At 44.7% G+C, this 19896-nt stretch overlaps 1 protein-coding gene across 1 annotated transcript in view; it reads right to left on the bottom strand.

Annotated features, from left to right (window-relative positions):
• Positions 1–13518, bottom strand: part of CNRIP1 (cannabinoid receptor interacting protein 1) — a 32945-nt gene extending 19427 nt beyond the window's left edge. The window contains exons 1-2 of the mRNA XM_030195202.1: positions 13061–13518; positions 12080–12224 (exon numbers count right to left, since the gene is read on the bottom strand). Of these exons, the coding sequence (XP_030051062.1) occupies positions 12080–12224; positions 13061–13239 (324 nt within the window). The 5' untranslated portion in view covers positions 13240–13518. The remainder of the gene's footprint in view (positions 1–12079; positions 12225–13060) is intronic.
• Positions 13519–19896: the final 6378 nt, after the last annotated feature.

Here is a 19896-nt window from a genome sequence, read left to right as displayed (position 1 = left end):
AACATTCTATTTGCTTTCTTAGCCGCCTCAGCACACTGAGCAGAAGGTTTAAATGTATTATCAATGACGACATCTAGATCCATTGCTTGGTCATGACTCCTAAAGTGGAACCATGCATTATGTAGCTATAATTCGGGTTCCTCTTTCCCACATGCATCACTTTGCACTTGTTCACATTAAACGTCATCTGCCATTTAGACGCCCAGTCTCCCAGTCTCGTAAGGTCCTCTTGAATTTTTTCACAATCCTCTTGTGATTTAACAACTTTGAATAACTTTGTGTTGTCAGCAAATTTAATTACCTCACTAGTTACTCCCATCTCTAGGTCATTTATAAATATATTAAAAAGAAGCAGTCCCAACACAGATCCCTGGGGAACTCCATTAACTACCCTTCTCCACTGAGAATACTGACCATTTAACCCTACTCTCTGTTTTCTATCTTTTAACCAGTTTTTAATCCACAATAGGACACTACCTCCTATCCCATGACTCTTCAATTTCCTCTGAACCAAAACACATTTTCCCTCACCCACTGTCAAATATTAAAGACAGTCTGTCCTTAATGAGATTATCCATGTTTACACCACTGGGACAAAGTGCAGAGTCCAAATAACTTTGCTTCAGGGTTTATTTTTGTTATGTTTTTAAAATAATCACATATATACATTCTACTTGCATTAAAAAGCTACAGCAGATCTGACAATGAGCACATCATATAGAGACAGGAAAGAGCAGTCGTTTCCTTCCTGCCGCCGCCCTGTCTTTAAATATTGTATTTTTCCTCACATCGCGGCACCGGCATTGAAAGCAGCAGGCTCGGCTCCAGCCTTCCCTCACATGGTTCCGCCCTCGCGGACACAGGAAATACATCAGAAGAGGGTGGAACCATGCGAGGGAAGGCTGGAGCCGAGCCGAGCCTGCTGCTTTCAATGCCGGCGCTGTGACTCAAGGAAAAATACAATATTTAAAGGCAGGGCGGTGGCAGGAAGGAAACGAGGGCTATTGGGGAGCTGAGGGCAGACAGGAGATGATGGACGACCTGCGGAACGGGGGAGCCTGCAGCTCGTGGGGTGGGGGGAGGAGACGCAAGCCGGCTTGCAACATGCCAATAAATTTAACAACTGGCTCTTGCGAGCCGGTGCGAGCCGGCTCCAGCACACCACTGGGTGTAACCCACTTTCTGCACAGGGGAGCATGGAAGTGCACATTTTCTGCTAGGAGGGGGCAGGCAGAAGGGAAAGCCATTTTCGGTTTCAGCTTCGGCTCCGGCTGAAACCAAGCGGCATATTTTGGCTGCGGATTCAGTTTCAGCTGGAACCAAAACCACTGGTTTGATTGGCCTCTAGTCACTATCTGGACCAGAGGAATATGTCAGAAAAAACATTAAAGCATTTAGGGTCCCGTTTACTAATGGGCATTAGAATCTGGGCTTAATGCATAGTCATGCAGGATTTTACCGTGTTTAGCCCAGATTTAAAACAGCAGTAATGGGAGTTATTTTTAATATATTTTATTGCAGGTCATGCACTAATGTTGATATTATCACACGTACATGCATAGAATTAAGCAGAAGCTCTTAATGTCTCCTATTTAGGAGGTGCTAAGAGATACTGAGTTAACTCTGTTATCCAGTTAGCACGCAGTAACCATAATATGATAGCTGTATAAAACAGGAATGCCCACTCTCCGCCCAGGGATGTAGCCAGACTTCGGCGGGAGGGGGGTCCAGAGCCCGAGGTGAGGGGGCACATTTTAGCCCCCCCCCCGCCATTGCCACCCCTCCCCCATTGCTGTTGACACCGCCCGCCAGCCATTGTCGACCCCCCTGACGACCCGCTCGACCCCCCTCCCGCCGCCAACCCGCCTACCTTTGCTGTAAGGGGACCTCAACCCCCCGCCAGCCGAGGTCCTCCTTACAAAAGGCTTCCTAGTCCTTCTGTTTCTGACGTCCTGTACATTGTACGTGCAGGACGTCAGACTCACAGAACAAAGCCTTGCAATCAGCTGATCTGCAAGGCTTTGTTCTGTGAGTCTGATGTCCTGCATGTTGTACGTGCAGGATGTCAGAAACAGAAGGACTAGGAAGCCTTTTGCGAGAAGGACCTCGGCTGGCAGGGGGTTGGGGTCCAGCAAAGGTAGGCAGGTTGGCGGCGGGAGGGGGGGTCGAGCGGGTCATTGGCAGGGGAGTCCAGGGCCCAATCTATGGGGGCCCAGGCCCCCCAGGCCCCACGTAGCTACACCACTGTCTCCGCCCATGACACTTCCCCTTTCAGAAATATTTTTCAAAAATTGGTAACGTGGGTTAGCATGTGCCAACATGCAAAATACTACAAAATGCTTTAATTCGTTTCTCGGTAACCTGTTGGCACACCCTAACACATTAAGGGCTTAACGCCATTTAGTAAAAGGGCCCCTTCTTGATTTGTACTTACCTTAGTTTCACATCACTTTGAGACCTTAGAAAAGCATTTCATAAAATGAAGTGACACAAAATACAGGCTATGGAGTCCCTTATTAAAAATAAATCTGAATAAGGTGATATCACCACAATCTTGTATGTCTGAAACTGTGCATGTCTGAAAGAAGCTTGTGAGCTGTTTTATAGCCATTCAGAGTTTCCTTTAACTCACATTGAACTGCATTACTAAACTAAACTACGCTTTTGTCTGGCCAGAGTGAGAAAAAAACAGTGTTTTGTTAAATATGACTTTTAGTCACAATCTCTGGGAGAGTAAAATTCCAATACTCAATTTTTACAAATTTTAAAATAAAGATTTGTTCCTAGTAGAACATCTGTTTCCTTCTCTTTTAATCCTGGACTTTATTTTAATCATGATATTTAAATATTTTTTGTATGATGGCCAATGGATGTGTACTGCATTCATCCCATGTTATGGCTGTTTTAATATAAATTTAATATATATGCATTTAAATATTGACTGTGTGTAAAACACACCACTTTCTGGTTACTTCCATATAAATGCATCTAAACATCGATTGTATGATTTTATATATATATATAGACCTTTATTTTTATTATTTTTGTAAGTGTTGATATGATAAATCCTTTTTAAGAATTATCTCTTTTTTTTACTATATAACAAAGAACCTCGGCTTTATATGTTAAACATATGTAGACTTTATGTTACAATATTTGTGGTTCCTATTGTTTTAAAGTTTAATATATCTGTATTTGTGTGTATATGTGTATATATACATATGTATATTAATCTTGAAAAATTTTTTATGTTTAATACAGACCCCTGATGCAGGCGCTTAGCGCCGAAACACGGACAGTGTCGGGTCCATTCAAAGATCTGTTCCTCAAAATACATGATTAAAGGTTTTATTCCCCTTTTTTTGAAGGCTCCTGGTACTTTTTTGTTTTGCTCTTTGGACTTTGTTTTTCTGATCATGTTGGTCCCAGTCTCTGATTCTGATGCTCTCTATCTGTTCTCTTAACGCCATTTCCAGGACTTTCTGTCCATTTATTTCTTTACTTTCCTCTTCATTTCTTGCTCTACATCCATAAGTAAAAGCTGGGTTCTCTGCGAACTTGACTAGAGGAGGTATACAATCGATCCAGCTTTTGCCTATTTTCTCCATCCATGTGCAGTTTTTCTCCTCTCTTCCATGTGCATCTTCTTCTTTTCTTTTCTCTTCCCTCCCCTCCATCCATGTCCAGTATTTCTCATCTCTCCCCTGCCCTCCCCTCCATCCATCCATATCCAACAATTCTCCTCTCTCCCCTCTCCATCCATGTCCAGCAATTCTCCTCTCTCTCCCCTGCCCTCCCCTCCATCCATCCACGTCCAGCAATTCTTCTCTCTCCCCTGCTCTCCTCTTGTCTCCATTCATATCCAGCAATTCTCCTCTCTCCCCTTGTCCAGCAATTCTCCTCTCTCCCCTGCCCTCCCCTCCATCCATATCCAGTGATTCTCCTCTGTCCCCTGCCATCCTATCCCATCCATATCCAGCAATTCTTCTCTCCCCCCATCCTCCCCTCCCATCCATATCCAGTGACTCTCCTCTGCCCCCTGTCCTCACCTGCCATTCATGTCCAGTGATTCTCCTCTGCACCCTGTCCACCCCTATCCATGTCCAGTGATTCTCCTCTCTCCCCTGACCTCCCCTCCATCCATATCCAGCAATTCTCCTCTCTCCTCTGCCCTCCCCCTCCATCCATGTCCTGTGATTCTTCTCTCTCCTCTGCCCTCCTCTCCCATCCATGTCCAGTGATTGTCCTCTGCCCTCCCCTCTCATCCATGTCCAACAATTCTACTCTCCCCCTGCCCTTCCTTTTTCTCCCACTGCCTTCCTGCTTGAAAGTCCAGGCCCCCAGGCCGGCAGTAATCAGCCAGTACAAGGCCCGGCACCAGTGCTGAGAAGCCTTCGCTCCCAACACCATGTGCTCAGGAAGGCCCTGTTAGTTCCGCCCTCTCTGATAAGTATGTGTCAGAGGGGTGGTACCAACAGGACCTCTACAAGCAGATAGGCTCAAACTAAGGCTGAGTATGCTGGTGCCGAACCTTGCTTGTACTGAGTAATCACGGGTCATATTCTCAAGCAGGTAGCAAAAGGAAATGGGACAGCGAATGGGAGGTAAAAAAAGGTGCCAGTACGCCATACCAGTGCGTAACAGCACAAAAAAAGCACTGGTTATTTTACTATTGTTATGTTGTTAACAAAATTATACGTTTTATGTTAAACTATACCTATTGTACACCGCCTTGGGTGAATCTCTTTATAAAGGCAGTTAATAAATCTCAATAAATAAATAAAGGCTAATGAATGCACATCCCTAATGTAAGCTTGCAACATGACTTCATGTCCTAAGAACAGGCTAATCCAGTCCTGGTTTTACTTCTGCATGCATGCATGGCCTTGAAGTTTTGATTTTCTTGGGAAACTCATAGGGGCAATCATAAAACCAGGACTGGATTAACCTGTTCCTTATGACATGGACTTATGGAGCAATCCTATTTATATTACAGTGTCCCCATCAGAGAAAGACATAGAATCACATATACATTTTCACTCTCTTTCTCTTCAGACACACCACCCCTTCTTGCGTTCTGTTACAATACATCCTGCTGCTCATGTGCTCACTCAGTGACTGCCCTCACCCTCTCAGAGCTGCAGAGACACCAAGGGTGGTCAGTCCCAAAGCTGGAGATTTACCATTGTTGTGTTGGAGATTGAAGGCCAATGAGTGAGGTTTTTCTCAAGGGTCCCAGCCATGTCTAAAACCAGTCCTGGCGGATGTACGTTTTAAAAAAACTGACATAGTCTAATCAATAAATAGAAAATAAAATTATTTTTTCTACCTTTGTCATCTGGTCATTTTATTTGTCTTATGGTATTGGTCCCAGTCTCTGGTTTCTGCTTTCTTCTCTTAACTATCTTGTCAGAATCTCCTTGTCCATTTGGCACTTCTTTTCTCTCCATGTCCACCACCCATCTTCCCTCTGTATCCCTTACCTTTCCTATCCAGAAACTCTCCTCTATGACCCTCTATCTTCCTCCCATGTTCCTCATCTGCCTTCTCAGTGTCCCTGTCTCCCCTCCCATGTCCAGCATTGCACCTCTGTGTCCCTGTCCCTAGCCTCCCTCCATGCCCAGCATCTTATCTCTGTGTCCCTGTCCCATCCCTTGTCCAGTGTATGCCCTTTTCCTCCCCTCCTATGGCACCCCCATCCCAAGGCCAGCATCTCTCCCTCTCTCTTCCTTGCCCACCTGTGCCGTCCAGCATCTTTCTCTCTCTGTCCCTCCCTCCAATGGTCCAGCGTCTCTCACTCACTTCTTTTTCCTTCACTCCCCACTTCCCCCACCATGGGTCCTGGATTTCTCCTCCTCTACAGTCTGGTCTCTCACTCTATTTCCTCCACTCCCCTCTTCCAAAGTCCAGCATCTCTCCCCCCCTTTATTCCTCCCTCAACCGTTTTGTCTTGTCTGGTCTGGTATCCCCCCCCCCCACTCCTCTGTGGAACTGGCATCTCTCCCTCCCTCCCTCTCTCTCCCACCAACAATGGGTTTGGCATTTCTTCCTTCCTCCCTCCCCCCCCCCCCCCCCCCCACAATCCTGCAGGTTTAGCAGTTCTCCTCCCTTCACCACTGCTGGTCCAGCATCTGTTCCTCCCATCCCCCCATGAATCTGGCATCCTTCCCTCACTCTTCCCCTCCCAACAATGGGTCTGGACCCGGTCTGGCACCTTCTCTCTCCCTACTCCCCACATCCAGCGGCTTTCCCTCTTCCACCCTCCCCCCACCACTGATCTGGCATCTGTTCCCACCCCATCCTCAAAAACCAGTGAGTTGCTATAGATGTGCTGCTACTTCTGGCTGTCTGTCCTTCTCTCCGCTTGGTCCTATGCACATGAAGTTGCATCAAAAAAGACAGGACCAAGCAGAGAGAAGGACCATCAGCTGGAAGCAGCAGCAGCACATCTATAACGCTGCCCGTGACTCGCTGGTTTTTGAGGATGGGGGAACAGATGCCGGACTAGCAGTGGGGAAAGGGGGAGGGGTAGAGGAAGAGGAAAAGAATTGCCGGACCTGCAAGAGAGAAGAGAGAGAAAGTTGCCAGACTGTGGGGACACCTGGGGGCCAATGAGTGAGATGGGGCAGGAGGGAAGGGAGGGAAAATTGCCAGTCCGTTAGGGCAGCTGGGAGCTAATGAATGAGAACGGGTCCCATAAGCATGTGAGCTGGAGAAGGGACCCATGGCAAGTCTGGAACTGCCAAGTTGCCAGTTCCAGGAGGGAAGCTTTTTGACCAGTCCTGGGTTGTTTCTTTCTTTTTTTTTTTAGTTCAAATTTGAACTTACAACCCAGTATAGTATTTGTAGTTCCCAATTCTACCCACTGAAATTAGTGCTAAACCTCCCATGATGTACTAGGATGCGGTTGTCAGAAATCCAGCACTGGCCCAAAATCTCCTCCTTAGAACTGAATGTCTAGGCAATCTATGCCTTCTGCTCCATCAGCATGACAAGTTCTTGCCTGCAACAGCCAAGCACCCCCCTTCAATCCTTCCTTCCCTCTCCTATTCCAACTCCTTCTCACCACCCTCCCCACTCCAGAGATGCCAAGTTGTCCTGTTGCAGACTGGAGATTTTGGGTAGTCCTGGTTTTGAACTTATATCCCAAAGCTATGTGGGATTTGTAGTGCCTGATTCTGCCTAAAAATCAATGCTGCAAGTCCCATAATGCACCAGGATAGGGTGGTCAGAAATCCAGGACTGCCCAAATCTCCAGCCTGGAACTGGTTAACTTGGCATATCTACCACCCCCACCAGGACACTCACTGGCTATCTCCAAGGCCAGACCACAACACTCTGCCTTTTGCACAGCTCAGCCCTTGTGTCCCCAACACACATATACACCTCACAAAGAATCTTCATTTGTGCAGAAGAACTTCCCTTTGGCTCACCTCCTCCCTTCCTATGACAAGAACTGACTTCCAGCCTGGATCCTGCCCACAGTCTCTGCTGGTATTGACACTGGAAGGTGGCCATTCACACAAGGGGTAGAACTGGGTGGCTGCAGAAAGGTTTTAAACTCTGAAAAATGCCCAGACCCTTTAGCTGTTCTTATGGTTTCTGGATTTTAATGCAGGCCCTGTACAGTTACATTTGATAACTTGTGAGCAGCTATATTTCCTGATCTTTCCCAGGTACTTTTTAGGAAGTAAACAAATGTTTAGTTAGTGTTATAATTGATCCATATTTCAGTTACCTGTTATTGTTTGCTGATTGCACATATTTTGTTCATTGCTAAATATATTTTTAAGACAAAAAACAATTGTTTATTGCTTCTGCCTGTCTGGACTGATAAAGAATCCTGGTGTGTTGGGTCTGTGAGTGCTTTATGAGAACTGTGGGACCACTGGGAGTGTAGCCCCAGTAACCTAGAAATCACTGGGGATAATTTGAGAGCATGAGACTCGCCCAGAGGTGGTTGTAATCCAGTTGATGGGAGGAGGGTGCTAGAGCACAAGCGGTAGGTGCAGGCAGACCTGAGCTGTGCCAGGGATAGATCCTCTATGAGGTTGCGGGATAACCCCAGGCAGGTGGCTAGACATTTCATGACAAAATAGTAAATACTTTTTTAGGTATATTAGAAGCAAGAAGTTGGCAAAAGAATCAATTGGACTGCTGGATGACCAAGGGGTAAAAGGGGAACTTAAGGAAGACAAGCCATAGTGGAGAGAGTAAATGAATTCTTTGCTTTGGTCCTCACCAAGGAAGATGTAGGAGAGATACCAATGCCAGAAATGGTATTCAATGCTGACGAGACTGTGAACCTGGAAGATGTCAGAGAAACTGAATCAAATCTCTATAAACCTGGAAGATGTAATAGGGAAATTTGACAAATTGAAGAGTAGCAAATCACCTGGACCACATGGTACTGATAGAATTGAAAAATAAACTTGCAGAACTATTGTTAGTAATATGTAATTTATCTTTAAAATCAAGCATGGTACCGGAAGATTGGCCAATGTAATGCCAATTTTTAAAAAAGGTTCCAGAGATGATCTGGCAAAATGGTAGAGACTATTATAAAGAACAAAATTACAGAGCATATACATAAGCATGGATTAATGATACAAAACCAACATGGATTTAGTGAAGGGAAATTTTGCCTCACCAATCTACTACATTTCTTTGAAGGAGTGAACAAATATGTGGATAAACATGAGTCGGTTGATATTGTGTATCTGGATTTTCAAAAGGCATTTGACAAAGTACCTCATGCAAGATTCTTGAGGAAATTAGAGAGTCACGGGATTGGAGGTAATGTCCTATTGTGAATTAAAAACTGATTAAAAGATAGAAAACAGAGAGTAGAGTTATATGGTCAGTATTCTCAATGGAAAAGAGTAGATAGTGGGAAGGTCTGTGCTGGGACCGCTGCTTTTTAACATTTTTATAAATGATCTAGAGATGGGAATAAATAGTAAGGTGATTAAATTTGCTGATGACACAAAGTTATTCAAAGTTGTTAAATCACAAGAGGATTGTGAAAAATTGCAAGAGAACCTTATAAGACTGGGAGACTGGGCATCCAAACGGTAGATGACATTTAATGTAAGTGCAAAGTGATGCATATGGGAAAGAGGAACCCAAACTAAAGCCATGTGATGTAAGGTTCCACATTAGGAGTCAATGACCAGGAAAATGATCTAGGTGTCATCATTGATGATACTTTCATACCCTTTGCTCAGTGTGCAGCGGTGACTAAGAAACCAAACAGAATGTTAAGTATTATTAGGAAATGAATGGAAAGCAAAAATGAGAATGTTATAATGCTGTTGTATCGCTCCATGGTGCGACCACACCTCAAATACTGTGTGCAATTCTGGTCGCTGCATCTCAAAAAAGATATCGTGGAATTAGAAAAGGTACAGAGACGGGTGATGAAAATGATAAAGGGGATGGGACGACATCCCTATGAGGAAAGGCTAAAATGGCTAGGGCTCTTCAGCCTACAGAAGAGACGGCTGAGGGGAAATATGATAGAGGTCTATAAAATAATGAGTGGAATGGAATGGGTGGATGTGAATCACTTGTATATTTTTTCCAAAAATACTAGGACTAGGGGGTATGCAATGAAGCTATTAAGTAGTAAATTTAAAACAAATCAGAGAAAATATTTCTTCACTCAATGTGTAATTAAACTCTGGAATTTTTTGCCAGACAATGTGGTAAGAGCAGTTAGCTTAGCACGGTTTTAAAAAGGTTTGGATAACTTCCTAAAAGAAAATCCACTGCTAATTTCTAAGAAAAGCAGCATACAATCTATTTTACTGTTTTGGGATCTTGCCAGGTACTTTTAACCTGTTTTGGCCACTGGTTGAAACAGGATACTGGGCTTGATGGACCTTCAGTCTGTCCCAGTATGGCAACACTTATGTTCTCAAATTTTTATGTAACAGGCAATGCTATCCTCTTGAGCCTTTAGCACATCTGACAGGGACTCCCTAATCTACTGGGCCCTGGGCATTGTTTAGTTTACCTGTATCTTAATCTTGCCCTGGATGGGGACTGTAATTGGCGCTGTATTCTAGAAACTAAGCCCAAGCACACTGCATGTCAAAGCTTTCCAGAGCTTTTCTAAAGGACATGATGCATCACTTATATTAAATGTGAAGTTGTGCAGAATGGAGGAGTGGACTAGTGATTAAAACCGTGTGTGAAGAGCCAAGGAATCCAAGGTTCAGATCTCATTGATGTTCATTATGACCTTGGGTAGGGGTTCCTTTTACTAAGCTGCAGTAAAACGTGGCCTCAGTGCACCCTTTTGTGGGTTATTCCTGCACGCCAAAGCCATTTTTACCACAGCCGTAAAATGGCCATGCACTAAGGTTGCCATTAACACTCGGCTATTTAAACAAAATTACCACGTGAGCTCTTACTGCCACCCATTTTGTAGGTATGAAGAGCTCACGCAGTAAACCTGTAGTGACCAGTTAGCGCATGGTAATGTGAATGTGCTGTTTAGTGTAGGAATGCCCACTCTCTACCCCCCCCCCCCCCCCCCACTACATGCACAAGCTAATTTGATAGTTACTGCAGGACGTCAATATTTATTTATTTATTATCTCATTTGTACCCCACATTTTCCCAACTGCGTCAGGCTCAATGTGGCTTACAGCGCACCGCAGAGGCAGACGCCAATGCAGTAAAATTAAGCTAATACAACAGAAAACCTACATGAGTAATAATGGGGAGGATGGGGAAGGGACGGAAGGAGCAGGGAAACCAGGAGAGAGGAGGGAAGGGTGGATGCATCCAAAATTGTCACTAGATTGATGTGTATCAAGCAGAGGAGACACACACTGAGTCCTTGGGATAAGCTTTTCTACATAACAGGGTATGCCACGGTCGTGATATCCCACAGTATGCCATTTTAAGCTGAATCAGGCACTCAGCACCTAATGCAGCTTAAGAAAGGGGCCCTTAAGTAACTTTCCCTACTGTTTACCAAGCCATGCAGCAATGCCGACACAGCCCATTCAAAGCGAATGGTCTGCGTCGGTGTTAGCACACAGCAGCTGCTAGTGAGGCTTAGTAAATAGGGGGATTAATTCTTCATTGCTTAATATACAAACTTAGGTCATACCCCAACCTCAAGTACCTCAATGTGTAACTCACCTTGAGCCAGGGGCGTAGCCAGATACCTGATTTTGGATGGGCCTGAGCCCAAGATGGGTGGGCAGAAGAACTCCACCTTGTCCCACAAGTGATTTGGTCTCTCCCTATCTCGCCTGCATGCCATGTGGTCTCTCAAACATTCCCCCTCCCCTGCATACCTTTTAAATAGCAGATTTTCACCGACAGCGAGCAGCAACTAATACACAGTGCTCATGTTGGCCCTACAGCCTTCCCTCTGTTGTAACTTCCTGTTTCCGCATAGGCAGGAATACATCAGAGGGAAGGTTATGGGGCCAGTGCAGGCACTATGTATCAGTCGCTGCTCACTGCAGGCAAAGATCTGCTATTTAAAAGATATGCAAGGAGGAACAGTTGTTGAGAGTTTTCAGCTGGTGGCACTTGGGGATCCATTCCAGCCACATCATAGCTGTGCTGATACTGGGTGGGCCTGAGCCCAAAGTGGGTGGGCCTGGGCCCACCCGAGCCCACCCTTGGCTACGCCACTGCCTTGAGCAACTACTGAAAAAGTGTAAACTAAATCCAAATAATAGATTTCCTTTCCAGAAACTAAAGGCATTTTACTTCATCTTGAATAAACCAAAAAATATATATATTTTTTCTACTAAGGTCCCCATACTAGTCTAGAAATACAGGCCAGAAAAGCTAAGCATTTTCCCCCCAGACACAGAATGGGAAAGAACCTTGTGCCAAATTATAATTGCCATACCAGAAAATACACAAATCAAGTATTTCCTTGTAGCTCTTTAGCAATTCAATGCCTTTGTCATTTGAATGGTACCTACTTCCTGATCCTCTGTACATGGAAAGAAGGGAAATCTGCCTCTCTTCTTCCTGTCTTGTCTGTATGAAGCTATTTGAATGCATGTGACCTTAAGCTTTTCTACCCTAGAGAGCTCAGTACCTGAATGATGACTTGCAGGGGTTGTCTCTCTCCACTTTTGGTGTGGGTCACTCCTTCTGTGTCGTACATCGCAGTGTAACAGGCCATTTGCGGGTCTCTGGATTTCTCTTCCAAGGGGATGATTATCCCCCCAATATTCATAGTCCTGAAATACATGGCTTTGAACAGCTCACCAACCTACACATCCCCATCAGAGAAAAAACAATCTGATCCCAATACACAGGAAGACACTAGAGACACACGTTTTACTTTCCTGTCTGAGGACACTGATCATATAAATGCCTCCTCCCCCCTATAACACAATAATTCTGTCACCTTTAATGCAGATCATGTGAGGATGAGTATGTTATGAAACATGGCCAGGGTATATTTATGTCGAGGCATTCTGATTAGACCAATATCACAGTTTAAACAAGGGAGAAATCACAGTTATTTACTGAGGTGGGTGATGCTGCCCTTCAGCCCTCTTAACGGGCATTTCTCACCTATGAAAGGCCTTAGCATTGCTTTCTACTGCTAAACAGCAGATGCAGCTACAGTTCCTTACTTTTGATTTATTATTATTATTTTTTAATATTGGCTTATGTTTAGGGGAAAGAGCAGTGAGCCCCTTCCCATGCGTCCAAATTCTGAATTTCCTTTGCAAACCTCTGCCAGGCTAGCTGTGGTGGAATACACTAAACCTGCAGAATCAGAGCTGGTGATGTGAATAGAAAGAGCAAGGTATCTGGCCCTAAGAAGCCGGATCCTTCCTCACTGCAGGATACAGCTCAGAGTCCACAGGCAGGAAAGCAAGAAAGCCTCCGATATACAGGGAGAACAAGCAAACGTCGAGCAGGTTTTGATTCAGAAGACCAAACTGAAACAAAGGCATCTGACGGGAAAAATAATCCCCAAACAAGGCGCCCTAAAAAGAAATAACAGACATAAAGCCAGAAAGGACAAAAAGCTACGAAAACGTCGCCCCTATCCATTACTTACGTGGCTTGGACACCCCCGGGTTTCAACACAACCTCGATTTTATATTTGGCCCCCGTGAGCAGTTTGATCGTTCTGTTCTGTCCAAATCTTTGGCCATCCACCTTGAAATAAACAGGTCCGTCGTTCGGCTGGATTTTCAGAGCCACTGCGATTTTCACCAGACTCGGAATCTCTCCCATGGTATTTGCTCCAGGGGACGGTATTGCAGGAGGGTGACAGGAGGTGCGAGATCGGAGAGAGAGAGGCAGCTGCTGACTCTGGGCACTGACGTCCCTCCCCACTCCCTATGGGACAGACGTGGAGAGAGCGCTTAGATAGCGTTTTCCAGCCAGCTTCCTTGCTGATAATCCTGAGCTCACTGCAACAAAACCTCAGCTGCTTTTCCGGAGGGAGGGAGAGCACAGGATGGAATATGGGGCTGAAAATAAGACAGTGGGAGAAACTGATTTAAAGGGAAGACACAACAGCAGTAAAAGCTTGAGGGATGGGTTCGAGGCGGCTGGCAGTGTGAAATAGGGTTAAATCCAAACTGATTCCTTCAGAGTTGACGATGACTCGAAATTTAAAACTGTTCACTGTAGATTTTAACGAGAGGCAAAAGCTAAGCTCAGCATTCACTGCTCTTTTTTCCTGCGTGCTATGCCAGACTGTAACTCCTGACTCTGTCCTGCAGGTCTCCATGTCACCTTCCAGCTTTCAAGAAAACCCATGGCACTGTGACTATTTAATCTTTACAGAGGCATGTGTGACTCTTTTGTGCATAACTGGATTTATTATGTACCCAGTTTCCCTCTCCTGAGTGATACAGCCTTGCAGTCCTGGGTCCAGTAGACATTTTTACTAAGGTGAAATTATGGTAGGGACTTGTCAATTTTATACTGATTGTCAGTAATTTTTTTATTGACATTTGGCAACCCTGTACCCCACATTCCCTGTAGGTAGTCCTCTTGCATTGGGAGTGTAATCAATTCTCAGGATTTTCAGGAGAAAAAAAATAGATTATGATTTCAATGTTTCTTCTAAAATTACTATTTGTTTTTTGACAGGACTTAAATGAGTTAAATTTAGAGAGCTGTTCCTTGACGGAAAGGAGGAGGAGACTGTTCCATTTTTCTTCAGACAAATTGGAGACCTTCATGTAAGAATTTAGCAACTGTAAGCATACAGTGTGCCACAGCTCAGATTCAAAACAGGGGGAAATGATATTTATACTGTCCTGAGTAAAATGAAAAAGAAAAAAATTGTGAGCTTGTTTTCTTGTGTTATGAACCTCCCTCCTAGAAGAGATGGAACTGTCTGCTGGGACAAGACAGATGTCCTCAGTTTCCCTTAGATATAGCAAAGTACCTGCCAGATCCCTGTGTGCAGTTTAACCACCAGATACATTTCCAGATCAGTGAATATTAAATATAGTGTCCATGCATAGTAATCTGTGAGGTATGCAGAATAGAAAGGAAAAGTTTAATTTTTTTTGTCACTTCCCACAGTTATAGATATTTACTTAATACTAGTAGTGTCCTGCAATGCTGTGGAAGAGGTCTTAAAATCCAGCTTTTGATGTGGAATTTCTTTCTGACTCCATGGAAAGGTAGCTGAGCAGAGGGGTCCCACTCTCTGATCTTCTCCCCCTGCCCTGATGCCAAACCTGCTAAAATAGGGAAGAGGAGGAGATTAGTGATCACTCAAGTTGCATCTTCCACCACTATCTTCAGGATATGACTTGAGATTTCAACCGCATGGTTCAAAGCATGAGATTGATCATAGGCAAAAGCAAGAAAGAAGTGATCTGATGTCACGGTTGTGCCCATGTTTCGTGCTCTCCTTCTTCTCGCCATCTGGTGGCCAGACCTGGTGGCTGCTATGGACTGTCTGGTTACTGTCACCCGTTCCAGATTTCAGCCTAGTCCGGTCAGGATCTTCCAGACTGCCAGACTTGTTCTTTTTGTTTGAACCTGCACAGCATCCGTAGTTGCCTGGTTATTGCTGCAGCAAGCCTCAGCTGCTGCTGGGCTTATTAGCCATTTGGAAACCTTTCTGCTTTGCCTTAGGCCCTGGTTTGTTGGTGCTTGCTGCACTTCTGTTTAGTTGGGGTTCTTGCTTGTGACTCTTGTTTGTTTCTAGTTAGTCTGTGTGTAGTTTAGTTTAGGGTTGTTTGTTGTTTAGTCTTGTTCCTTGTTTGTAGTTCTTTGTGTAGTTCTTAGGTTGTCCGTGTCTCCTGTCTTTAGTGGTTGCTTGCAGCTTTCAGTTCTGTCTTTTGTCTGTCAGTATTTGTTCCCTTTTTCAGTGGCTGCTTGCAGCTTTCGGTCCTGTCCTTTTGCTTATCCTTTCCCTGCCTTGCTGCCCCTGTATATTCCTTTCCCCTCTGACCCTCAGTCCCTGTTCAGCCTAGTTGGGATCCTGTTCCTGCCCTGTCCTATAAGTCCTGCCGGCCGCCTCCAGCCAGGAGCTCAACTCCTGGTGAAAGGTGGCCATGTGCAGGTGAAGCCTAACTGTTTGTCAGAGTTCTACCTTGTCTCTGGTGTGGGGTGGTTTTTCCTGCCACTGCTGCTCCTTGGTAGTGACCCAATGGCTCACAAACCTAGTTCCTGTTTTGAAAACGTGACACCTGAGCATCACTGTTCTTCTAGTACTACCTGCCAGCTCATTGCCAGGGGGAGAAACTGAGAAATGCCAGCAGGAATAAGGGTGAGCAGAGATTGTCTGGAAAGATATGGGTAATCAGCTGGGGTGAAGGAGTTTTGGTTGAGGAGATGCTGGGAGTATCAGATGGGGAGAAGGACTGGTTGGGGAGGTGGGGAGAATTAGCTCTGGTGAAGGAATGGCTACTGAGGTTACTGGAGATCTGCTGGAAAACAAAAAAAAAAAGAACTGGATGCGAAGTGAGAAGGGAGAAGTTGGAGGGAATAATTGGTTGGGAGGATGCGAGGGTTTGGATTGGGACGGAGAAGATGAGAAGAGATCAACTGCATGGCAAAGATGAGAAGAGGTAACAAAGGGGAAGGGCAAACTGCTGAACTCTATATAGCATACCTAGAGATTGCACCAAAATCCAGGAGTATTTTATTTATTTATTTTGTTTGTTACATTTGTATTCCACCTTTTCTCACTTATTAGTAGGCTCAAAATGGCTTACATACTTCCGGAGAGGTGGTTCCAGACTCCGGTGTGAACAAATACAGTATAGGGGTAATATTACAGTGACAAATACAGTAAAGAAGTATCGGTAAATAGGTTGGGGTGGTTCAGACAAAATGTTAGGGTTTGATCATGGGTTGAATACTGTCCGTTTCCTGATTAAAATGCCACATTTTATTATTCGGTATCTATGTCAGATACTGTGGGGTATGCCTTCTTGAACAGGTGAGTTTTTAGTTTTTTTCGGAATTCTAGATGATTATTCGTAGATTTTAGGCATTTTGGTAGAGAATTCCAGAGCTGTGTGCATATGTAAGAGAAACTTGACGCGTATGTTGACTTATACTTCAAGCTTTTACAACTTGGGAAGTGAAGATTTAAGTACATTCTGGCTGATACAATTGTGTTTCTAATTGGTAAGTCGATTAGTTCAGACATATAGCTCGGAGCTAGACCAAAGGTACAAATCTTGAAAGCGATACGTTCCTTGATTGGTAGCCAGTGTAATTTTTCCCGGAGGGGTTCTGCGCTTTCAAATTTAGATTTTCAATACATAAGCCTGGCTGCCGTGTTCTGAGCAGTCTGCAATTTCCTTAGGATTTGTTCCCTGCAACCTGCATATACTCCATTGCAGTAATCGACATGTGTTAATACCATTGTTTGAATCATGTTGCGAAAAGTTTCCCTCGGGAAGAATTGTTTTACCTGTTTGAGTTTCCACATTGTGTGGCACATTTTCTTTGTAATGGCAGTAGCTTGGTTCTTTAGCATTAGGTTGCTGTCAATAATAATGCTGAGGATTTTCAAGTTATCTGAGATTGGAAGAGTGTATTCTAAATGCACGCAACTTAATTGGCTTAACAAGCTAATCAGCATTGATAATAGTACTTAGCAAGCAATAATGAGCACTAATTGTCAATAATTAGAATTTACGTACACAACTCACTAAGCGTATTCTGTAATGAACTGCGCCTAAATTCTAATGTGTGCAGTTCAAAAGGGGCATGGCTATGGGCAGAGAAATGGGTATTCTCTGGGCATTCCCAAATTTATGTGAGTAGTTATAGAATATGGCCCAGTCTACACAAGTCTACGCAGGGCCGTGCCAAGGGTCTCTGGTGCCCCCCTGCAGACTATCAGTTGGTGCCCCCCCCCCCATCTCGCTTCTTCATTAGATGTTTCTCCATTGCTACCTGTCTTTCCTTTACACTGAAAACTACAGGCCCAGCCAGACCTGACAAAAGGGTATACCACACCCTTCAATGTCAAGCATATACTAGAAAACTGTAAATTAGCTTACACAGGAAAGCAGTTTAAAAAAATAAACACAATTCCTGCTGTTTCTTAACACTGCTCTCCAGAGAAAGCACTGCCTTTATATAGAGGCTTTTCAGTGGGACTTAGCCTATTAAAAACTATTAGAATAATTAGGAATGGCCAGCCCTTGTAACTGCAGAGACCTAAGCTTTGATTATGCATGTTCCTGTGTTTGTTACAGTGGGGGGGGGGGGGGGGGGGTCTCTTCATCTCATTTACACAGTCTGACCTCCCTGGCTCACTGGGAGCCCAGTCTCTTGGAGACTGCTATACATTGCAAAATAAGATAGCAGATGTAAATTCTCAAAGTGGACATATTCCAAACACTAAAATGAAAATAAAACGATTTTTTTCTACCTTTGTTGGCTGGTGACTTTCTTTTTCTGATCATGCTGGCCCAGTATCTGATTCTGTTGCTGGTATCTGTCCTCTTAACTCTGTTTCCATGGCTTCCTTTCCACTGTATGTATCCCTCATTGATAAGTCTCTGACTCTAAAGTTTAGCAATTTCATTAAAGCAAAATGTATTTTAAAATATCACAAACTCTCCCTATCCAAGCAGAATGTTTTATATAAAAACAAACACACAAAAAAAGCAATCAGATTTTTACTTACCAGCTATTCTACACTATACATCAGCTGAACTTCCTCTTTGAACCTCAGCCAATTATGATAATTACGTACACATCATTGCAGTCATGCCCTCCTCTCAGTGTACATGCTCAAAAAACAAAAACTTTGAACCACTTACAGATAACAATTACACCATTTATTTTTTATTTCTCCTCAGTCTCACTTGCACACCTGCCTACAAACCTGTTCTCTTTAATTTGAATGTTGTTCCAGCTCACCCTGAAGGAAAGTTGTTCACACACCAAAGCCATAAATAGCTGCTGGTTGTACTCTTTGAAGCAGCTTTAGCAGAGCAGCGTGTCTGTCTCAGCACTACTGGGCTACCTTCACTTCCTGATGTGGGAAGGGCAGGGGAGAGAGGAAAATCACAACTTCAGGTAGAAGATTTTGCAAGTGAGTGGCGCCCTCTAGAGGTCGGCGCCCCCCTGCGTTGCTTACTTCGCTTACCGTGTCGGCACAGCCCTGAGTCTACGCTTAGGGATTTACACCACATTTTTGTTGGCATAAATGGAGGCACATAGTTTTAGGTGCTGGGATAACAACTAAGCATATTCTATATACCGTGCCTAAATCTAGGTGCCACTTATAGACTATGCTTAGATGGAAATCTTTACCGTGCGGATTTTTTAGGCGTCTTATATAGAATCTGGCCCAAAGGAGACAGGACAATGCCAGAAGATGGGGGAGTGAGAAGGGATTGGCACAAGGAATGATTATGTTAGTCTGGTTGTGAGCCCAGGCCGAGGCCTAGTATAGGTGTTAGGCCAAGGCCGAGGGTGGGCCGAGCAGGCACTACACACTACCCCAGCTACCAAGCCCTGTACACACATGCAGCAACCAACTTGCACCTCCAGAAAAGTGAAGATAGGGCAATCAGGTGGGCCTCACAGCCTATCGAGAACCCATTTACTCAGAATTCAAGCATGTGGGCCTCACAGCCGAACCAGAACTGACTCATACATAGGGAGGGGAGAAAGAGACTAAACGAGGGGTTCCCCACAGGGACTGGAGCACCAGCAACACCCTCGGTGCTGTCAATCAAGGAGAAAGGGAAGCATACACAGAAACACGTCAAGCAGTACCCCACCACACACAAAGAAAGTGAGGGACTGCAAAATAAAGATACTGTAGGCAGAGACCCTCAGCAGACAGGGAGGAGAAACATCCGCAAAACGGAGTGCAGAGCCTAACACACACCCAGCAGTGGCGTAGCCACAGGTGGGCCTGGGTGGGCCAGGGCCCACCCACCTAGGGTTCAGACCCACCCAACAGTAGCATACATTTAATGGTAGCTGGTGGAGATCCCAAGCTCTATCAGCTGAAGACTTCCCTTTGATGGTAAGCCAAGGTGGAAAGAAGCATTTTCTCGCTAGCTGAGATATTTTTTTGGTGTTGGTGGTGAAGAACACTTAGTGCCCACCCACTTCTTGCCTAGGCCCACCCAGAATCTGTTGTCTGGCTACGCCCCTGACACCCAGCACAGAAAGAACAAACAAACAACCCCCATAGAGAGAAACAAAGGGTCCCGAGTCTGCTACAAGGGCAGGACCTGCAAAGCAAAAAACAAACACAGCACAAAGGGAAATTCGAAGGAAGGGGAAGCAAAACAAACAAACTGTAACAGGAGGAGGAAGGAACTCACCACACAGCACCACAGTCAAACAGAGAGAATCCCAGGTGCAGTGTAGAGAGGCAATTAGACACACGCAGGCAGCAGCCGGCAGACAGAGACAGAGCAACAGAAACTGCAA

Source organism: Microcaecilia unicolor, chromosome 3 (genome assembly GCF_901765095.1).
Source record: "Microcaecilia unicolor chromosome 3, aMicUni1.1, whole genome shotgun sequence".
Classification (NCBI taxonomy): Eukaryota; Metazoa; Chordata; class Amphibia; order Gymnophiona; family Siphonopidae; genus Microcaecilia; species Microcaecilia unicolor.
This window is presented reverse-complemented; position numbering and strand designations above follow the sequence as displayed.